This window comes from Cryptomeria japonica, chromosome 8 (assembly GCF_030272615.1).
Source record: "Cryptomeria japonica chromosome 8, Sugi_1.0, whole genome shotgun sequence".
Taxonomy (NCBI): Eukaryota; Viridiplantae; Streptophyta; class Pinopsida; order Cupressales; family Cupressaceae; genus Cryptomeria; species Cryptomeria japonica.
In genome coordinates, this window is record NC_081412.1 from 54,512,634 (window position 1) to 54,521,402 (window position 8,769).

The 8,769-nt window shown below is 34.1% G+C and overlaps 1 protein-coding gene across 1 annotated transcript in view; it reads right to left on the reverse strand.

Annotated features, from left to right (window-relative positions):
- The window catches only part of LOC131038795 (patatin-like protein 2), a 75,072-nt gene extending 70,678 nt beyond the window's left edge, over positions 1–4,394 (reverse strand). Inside the window, exons 1-8 of the mRNA XM_057971340.2 lie at positions 4,278–4,394; positions 3,988–4,169; positions 3,709–3,889; positions 3,412–3,610; positions 2,912–3,009; positions 2,649–2,830; positions 2,467–2,531; positions 2,280–2,365 (exon numbers count right to left, since the gene is read on the reverse strand). Coding sequence (XP_057827323.2) covers positions 2,280–2,365; positions 2,467–2,531; positions 2,649–2,830; positions 2,912–3,009; positions 3,412–3,610; positions 3,709–3,889; positions 3,988–4,169; positions 4,278–4,394 — 1,110 coding nt within the window. The remainder of the gene's footprint in view (positions 1–2,279; positions 2,366–2,466; positions 2,532–2,648; positions 2,831–2,911; positions 3,010–3,411; positions 3,611–3,708; positions 3,890–3,987; positions 4,170–4,277) is intronic.
- Positions 4,395–8,769: the final 4,375 nt, after the last annotated feature.

Below are 8,769 nucleotides of genomic sequence, written 5' to 3' on the forward strand. Positions count from 1 at the left end.
AAATGCCATTTGACTCTTTGAAGATTTCAAACAAATAGGAGAATCCATTGCCATAGCACCCAAATCTAAGCTGCAATTATCAAAAACCCAGAAGAGAGAGCCGGCCACAAGATTAAACAAAAGTTGGAAAGCAGAGCGGTGAAAGAGAAATGACACCCTCTACTCCATTCATCAATTTTTTCTTTTTGTTGTTTAATTATAGATTTCATTGCAAGGTGACCTGGCTTGTTAAGTCACTTCCAACATATTGAAGTCAACCAAATATGACTCCGACTTCACATCATTTAATGCTAACTGTTTTGTTGTCACCTATCATAAATTGAAAATATCTTTCCTTCATTGTTGTTCAAAAAAAAGTAGGGGTCCCATACCTATTACATATCTTTGAATTATTATTATTATTATTATTATTATTATTATTATTATGTTTGATTAGATTGACCCCAAGACCTTCCCCATCCTATGGAAGGCCAAGAGTCACAGCTTAGAATTCCACTTTAGATGTCCCTATTGGGAATTGAACTTGGGTCTCCACAATGAGAACCCAGTGTAGTTAAGCTCAACCCCTTGAACGAAGGGGAACCTTTTTATATATGTGTATTTTGAGCTTTTAAGAATATGGAATATGGATTATTCTTATTTTAATGTGTTTATTAGGTTTTAAATCAGATTTACTGTCTTCAATTCTTCCCTTTTCATATTTTTGAAGTGCTGATTTGTATGTCATTATGTTGTAGAAATTTAATTAAATCTATAAGCTACATCATCTTTCTTCTAAATGTTAATATGATTGGAAATCAACTATGTCCATTCCATTTTAAAGGCATAATAGCATGTTGTTTTAGCATGTTGTCCAATATCCAATTAAAATAAATGTAGGATACTAAAGACAACTACTCAATCTCATATTTCTTTCTGGGTTCATCTCTCCTTTTTAGATTTAAGTAACTTCAATGCTAGATACTAATTTATATATTTAAAATAATATTTGAAAATATTAATTATTTTTCATTAAAAACTTATCTTCTCAATTAACTTCTATCAAAAGATATATCACATTGATCAATCATTTTTGTTAATTTGAAACATAAAAAAATACAACCCATTTAATTTTCTGTTGTACATGATATTGTAACAGCTTGTTCCAACAACAAACATAATCATCATTGTTTCGATCAATATTAACATCAATAAATTTCCTTTCTTTGAATGCCTTTCAAAGTAGTATTTATCCTTAATTAAAACTGGTGGTGTTTGCAATACTTATTCCAGAAGTTGATGGACTCATTCCTAAACTTATTAGCAATATTTTTCACTTCATATGGCTAAAGTCTTCATCAATGGTCTTCACGACTCTTCTTTGAATAGTTGCCTAAAGTCTTCGTCAATGGTCTTCATGACTCTATCGGCAGGAACCTTTAGAGTTTAAGTAACCTATTCAATGATCAGTAAGAAAGCGATTCTAAAAAGTTGTCTCAGTAAGGTCACTATTGTTGCCTTGGTAATCAAACTTGTTTCTATTTTTCCAGATATACCTCATTATCTCAATGGACAAAATAGGCCAAAAGAAGTTAAGACCAACGCTCCACAATATTAAACATAAACAAAGAAAAAAATCTACTAGCGAATCTGCATTTACAAAATATATGATCGATGTCATTGACACAATTACAAATATCTCACAGTTTAGGAAGGACCAGTCACCAAATTTTTAAGCAGCAAAAGCCATCTGAAACAACATTTTTTATGATCAATTTTGCTAGACCAGTAGACATTCATAATAGAAGACCATTCATCTTTTTCAATCTTAATACCTCAAATCCGGTTGACATGTTCAAGGACATCATGGGACAGATAAAATTTAATAGAGATTAATTGGTTTGACATTCGGGAGAGGAGGTCCATCTTGTGATTTGAAGCTCTAAAAATATTCAGAACTGAATTTGACATTCGCAGAGAATTGAATCCAATTCAAAGCTTTTATAACCATAAAAATGGCCTCTTATTAGAGTCTGCTAGATTAATATCTTGTTTCAATTGCATCCTACTTCTGAGTTCATTATTATACAATACATCATCGAAGCAAGATATTCCTTTATTGGCATTCCAGCCCTTGAAAAAATATTTTCACTTCACTTATTAACAAAGTTTGAGTTAAAACAATTAATATGATTATTCTCCTCCTTTAAAATAATAAATTAAAAAAAATGGCCAGTCTTTTGGTACAAATGATTTTGATTAAGATAAATTGGTTTTGAAGGGGACCATAAACCCTGTACATCAATATTTCCAACTTCATATCGAAATAACGATAAAACCACTGTTACACTACACCATGATTGAACATAACACGAGAAGAAAATAGCTGATCAGCATTAAAAAAAAAACAGAAAGCAAACAGAAACAGGCACCAGAAGGGTCATCAATCACGTGGTTCGGTTGATCAGAGAGCTCGCATATGATTACGAGCTCTATCACCAGATGATCGCGACATTCGCGACTTTCTTTCGTCCGAGAGTCTCTTCGCAAAGCTGCTCAGAAATCAAGATACCATCATAAATATTCAAATCATCGACTAATACTTTCTCTGTTTTCGATTTCAAAATGGAATTATCAAAAAAAATGTGAATCTTTCTATAGATACTTACCTCTCCAAGTCTTCTCTGTTGCTAACATTAGCCTTACCAGGAGCTGGCTCAAACGCTCCCGTCTCTAAATTGACTCTTCCAACATTCCTTTTCAGGACACCATTGGCTATCTCAATAAGTTTATGCAGATTTTCCTTAGAAGATTCATCAGTAGAAGCTGCATCTCCCTCCAAGCTGTCATCCTAAAATAGAACAACGAATGGTTAAAGATCACTTTAAAGTTTATGGGTAAAGAGCTTCTGTAGGTGAAGAAATTTATTCACCTGAATTCTGATATAGTTCCTTCCAGGCTCAAAATTCTTTCCAGTCTTAAAGGATTGGAAGATTAAGGAGGCGTAAATGTCCACCATATCTAAACTTGATTGCATGAAAGTGTCGACTAGTGGCACCTCATTTTTGTGATTGACCCAGTCCTTCTTTCCCCACTTTGCAACATCACGGGCTTTGTGTCGTGCCGATTGGTATCCAGTTCCAACAGACAGGACCACAATATTTATCTTTTCCTGATTGAAAATTGCTAACCGTTAAAAATTTGTGAAATCACCAAGTCAAAATAATGTATAGTTCTTTGATTAATTCACCTCCTCGGAATGTTTGAAACTTGGTTGGCTGGATTTACTCTTTATTTCTTTGCTCACTTCGTTGACAGCAATTAGTGCCTGCAAATGTTATTTTTGAAAGTAGAGTTGAAATCATTCGAGTTAGTCGTAGCTAAGTATTGGCGATTAACAAATGAATAGTGGAGTTAGTGGAAGAAATATTACTGGGTTGTTAGCAGTCACTCCTCCATCTATGAGATTGAACTTTCTGGTTATCTCAATGGGCTTGCCGGACGGATTTTCTCTAGACTTGCTGGACGAATATTTTATTTTAAAATAATGAGGACGAAAATATGTTGGGGCAGCCGTAGTACCCATGCATACATCTGATAGCATTGCATTTTTTGATGCGTCTCGCTTGGCCTGTAGATAACCCAGTACAAATGACGATCTATTTATTTGAAATAAAAAATAGTACTAACAGAATCTGATTCAAGAAATAGTGAAAGAAACAAGACTACCTCAAAAGTAGAGAAAATTGTAGGCTGCAGAAACACAGTATCGTAGGTAGGGATCACCACATTAGTTAGTAGTTTGTCCAGATGAATGTCACCTACTATTCTTTTCACAAGATCTTGCAGATAAAGGCCATCATATTTAGGGCCGAATAGAAAAGTGTATGCTGAATGCAACTTTCCACGGCTGGTAAAGATTCATTGAACAAACTTAGTCACCTACACAATTTTAATTGTTTTTCTATTCTAAAAAATGAGAATCCTCAGAAATAGTAGAGCACTAACTTTGCAGATGGGAAAATTTTTTCACTCTCGTCCAAATAGAAGTTTTGAATCTCCTTGGCCGTATACGGTGGTTTGTTTTCCTTGTTTGGAGCAGTTAACATTGCGGTAACCAGCCCTCCAGTGCTTGTCCCCGCAATGACATCGAAATAATCTGCTATTCTAACGTCTGGGCCATCCAGTTTCTAACAACAGATTGAAGTTAAGTGAAGTGAAAAAAACTCTTAAAAACAATAAGAATAGTAGAAATAATCTAGAATATGTAATGGGTTGGATGAGAAAGAAATAAATACTTGAAGCTTTTCCTCAAGACATTGAAGGATAGTTGCAGGGATAATGCCCCGGACGCCTCCACCGTCTATGCTAAGAATGGTGATCGTATCTCCATCAGCCTGTGAGAAGTTTCTCATGGTTGGCAGAATATTAGAGGCAAATATTGAATAAAACAATAGCTATAAAATGGGGACCTGATTTCGGGGCAGAAAAGGGAGAAGCCCAGGCAAGTGGTGCAGGATCCTGGACCACCGATCCAGTATATGAATGAAAAAATGGTACCTCTCAATGGTTTAAAATATGGTATATATAAGATATCCATTTTATGATACCTTAGATTCTTTCTTTCAAATTTTTGTTTTATGTTTCACGTTTCACAAATCTAAATAAAAACATGTGAATAAACTAAACAATGACACAGTTTTTAAACCTAACATTTTTAAACCCAATAAAACCTTCACCACATTTACTCTCTTTTATCTTTTTCTATTATTATTTGTAAATATTTTCAATTTTCATTTCATCAAGCAATATAAAAAATAAATAAATAAATATATATATATTCCCCGTGAATGTAACCTTGACAAAAAGCATTGTTTGCGAAGCCAGAGAATATATTCTCTGTCCCTGACTTCTTGAGATTGGAGGCTGCACTTATCCTCACACTTTGTTTACTTGCTACTTGTGTTTTGGTTTTCATGGAGGGCATCTCAGAAATCCTAAAATGTGCTTCATGCTCTTCTCTGTAGTTTTCTGGTTTTCTCTTACATCTAATCAACGGCTATTTAACGCTTTGAATGAAGCATAAACACCGGAGCAAAAATGACGGTCGACACTTCCTCCAAGCAATTTATTTCCTTACGGTTATCTATTCTGAGGTATATATATCAAATTAAAGTTAATGTGAGTAAATCTAAATTTTTTCTTCCATACGATATAGTTTTTGAAAAATTGTTGGTATTTTATGGAGAAAATGTAGCTATATGGTTATCAAATTTAAATATTGAAAGATGTAAACTTCATAATCTTACAGAGGTTCAAATGGGAGAGCGTAAAGTGTTTGTTTTGAAAAAAATTGTGATTATAAATGTTCAATTTATTTTGCAAACAAATTAATATCTCAATTTTTTTTTGTTAATCATACATTTCATTGGAAGATGACCTTTCTCAATAAGCCACTTTCATCATATTGAAGTTTGATGACCCTCAAATAGTACACCTATAAACCACTATTAAAGATGAGTTCTTTCTATCACATCATTCAAAATCAAAAGTTTCACTGTCACCTATCACAAAATTAAGAAAACACATTTTTTAATGAAAACTTCTTTTTTCATTATTGAAGAGAAGAAATTGAGGAAACATTTTTATGCATGTATATTTTATGTTTTTAAGAATATGGTATAGGAGTTATTTTTATTTAAGTGTGTTTATTAAGCTTTAAATCAAATTTACACCTAATATTACAAATATAATATTCTTATTGGATCCAATCCAACAAACATAAGAGTTGGGGTAGAAAATAGAAACAATTGGAGAGAAAAATAGGTCTAAGACTTCTAGAAGTTTTAGATTGATTGTATATAGGTTTGCTAAAAATATAGAAGTCACCAAAGCTGTCCTCAAGAAAAGGGATCAAATTTCCCTAGTTAAAAGGGAGTAGATGTACCTATGATGCATGACTAGCAAGTGATTAGTGTAGACATCTAAAAATGGTCAACGCTTGCGGAGTCATACTTTAACATTGGCACATTGCCTTATTTTAAGGTTTTTGTGTCGCATTAACATTTCTTCTGTGTTGCGCACTTGGTCTTTATCATTTGTGAGCATCGAGTCCTTCTTCTGCATTCTTCATTTGTCTCGCTTTTGAATTTGGTCTTGTTGATAACAATCTTCAGTCATGATTTTGGTCGATCTTATCTTGTTGCATCAATCTGCATGCTCATTTGGCATATTTTGACATCGTCAATCCTAATCGATGATGGAATTAGGGTTTTGTCCTCTTATCAAACTTATCATGTTGCGATCGATTTGTCATCGGTCATTGTCATTTTCAATCTTATCATCTTGCGATCGATTTGTCATCGATCGTGGTCATTTTCAATCTAGTTGTTTTGCAATATATTTTGTTTCAATCTTGTCATTTTGCGATCGATTTGACATCGATCATCATCCTTCTCAATCATGTCAATTTGGATCAATTAGTCATTGTTCCTCGTCAATTGGCGCATTTATCAATCAAATCACTTATCAGCATTGGTCCTTTGTCAATCAGAATCATGATCAAATCGAATCGATATCAATTATCTTTTGTCAAGACCTAATTGTCGTCCTTGCATTTTCTAGGGTTTCATGATTTATTCATTTAATCTTGTTTGTCATTTCTCCTTCTAGTTTAAATAACTTATTTATTTATCCTAAGTCTTCTTGTCACAATTAAATATTTATTTAATTGGCTAACTAATTCCTCCTCTCTTTGTGAATTAATTAATGAATGAAAAATTATTAATTAATTTACCTATTTTTCCAATTTACTAATTTCTCCTAATTCCTAATTTTCTAATTTTCATCAATTTTCTAATTTCTAATTTCTAATTCATCTAATTTCTCCTATTTCTCCTAATTTCATGGGAATGCCATAGCAAATTTGTCATAATTTGTCATAATTGTCAATCAATCAATTTTGACATAGCAATTTGTCATAATTATCAATCAATCAATTTCGCATAGAAAGTGTCAATTTGTCATAATTTGTCATATTTGTCATTCTTGATTTGAAATTTCCTTTCAAATATCTTCATGCTAATCTTGTCTTTTCTCCAATTTATCTATAAATTGGATGAATTTCTTCAATCCCAATTAATCACTTTTTCGAATCGATCCCTGAATCAATCATGCTTCTAGTATTCTTGCGCTACCGTCTTGTCAATCTTGCTCTCGCATTACGCTTATGCACTTGAAGGTGAGATCCACCAAACAAAGCAATTTGAACGAGAAAGAAGGACAATGGAGAATCATGGAGGAGACATTCACGTTTGCGATGGTTTGCATTTGAATTGAATGTCTTATTTTCAGTATCTCTATTGAGTGTTTTTAGGATTCTTGCAATTGCATTCTGGTTTTGTGATTGAGCTATTTTAATTTTGATTTGCTTTGATGAATTCTGAATTCCTATCTACATTAATTGGTGAACCCAACGTGAACATGCTTGGATCTATTTTTTTTTTGAATGTTTTGTGAAGTTGCAGATTTTTTTTGTGGAGAAAATTGTAGATTTTTCTTCTAAAAAAAAAAATAGTCATAATCAGTTGATCAACCCGACGTGAAACTAACCATTTAAACATGTTTTGAGTGCCTTTTGAGTTGATTTGCAGGTGAAAACCCAAGAAACAGGGCAACTCAGGGCTTTCGGGGCACTTCTGCGCCTGTGTAGGAGGAATCTGCACTTGTGTGAAGGGATCTGTGCCTGTGTCAAGGACTTCTGCACCTATGTCAAAGAGATATGTGCCTGTGTCAATGCATTCTGCACCTATGTCAAGACATTCTGCGCCTATGTAAGGCCAGAAACAAAGGTAAAAATCAGTGTTTTTACTTGCAAATTACTTTGTTTTGCATTCTATTCTGGTATTTTGGTTTTCTTTGGTACTGATTCTCTGTGCAGCACCTTGGCATTACGCATGGCGAAGACAAAAATGAAACTACTAACAAATCTTATGCAGGTTCACTAGTCAAAGACCAAACAAATCAAACTTCTAACTTAGTGATTTTGCAGGTTGCCTTGTATTCCAACCGAACTTTGTGTTTGTGATTCATAATTAGGCACCTAGTATGATTGCTAAGTAGGATGGAATGAACATGTGTTTGCTTTGATTGTTGAGTTTGACATTGGAGTAGGAGAGTATGCTCTCATCCTTCTTAGGGTAATCAGAAATCCAAATCTTTGATACCATTCTCATGTATTGGATTGTTTGTCACCTTTAGAGGGCTTGCCTTCCCAACCATTTTCTTTCTTTTGCAAGCAAGTGACAATCGTGAGAAGGGAACGACCCAAAGTGAGCACAGCCAGAGTACCTTGGCATTCTAACTCACTATAAATAAATACCTAATGGGCAAAAGCTTTGAAGGAAGGGTTACGTGGGAATTGTAGTTACTTGGGAAGTGATGACCCTTGGACTCTTTCTCATATCAACATCTAAGTAGGGCCTCGTGGTCTAAATTGTACTTGCATGACTACATTTGTTTGGTATCTTGGTGGACTTATGTCTCAATCACACTTGCGTGACACCAAGGAGTAACGCTTAACAGAAATTCTTATTAAACACCTTGTATTTAGGGGCCAAAAATCCTTCTAGTTGCTTGAGAAGGAGGAGTTCGGATACTTGGAAGAGATACTAAGTTCGCCATGGGGAGATTTCCATGGGGACTGATGCTTGGCTGCCCTAAGAAGTGAGTGCCATGGAGGGGAGCCCGTGGGGTCAAGCATCTATGTATTCTCCTTGAATCTCATAATGA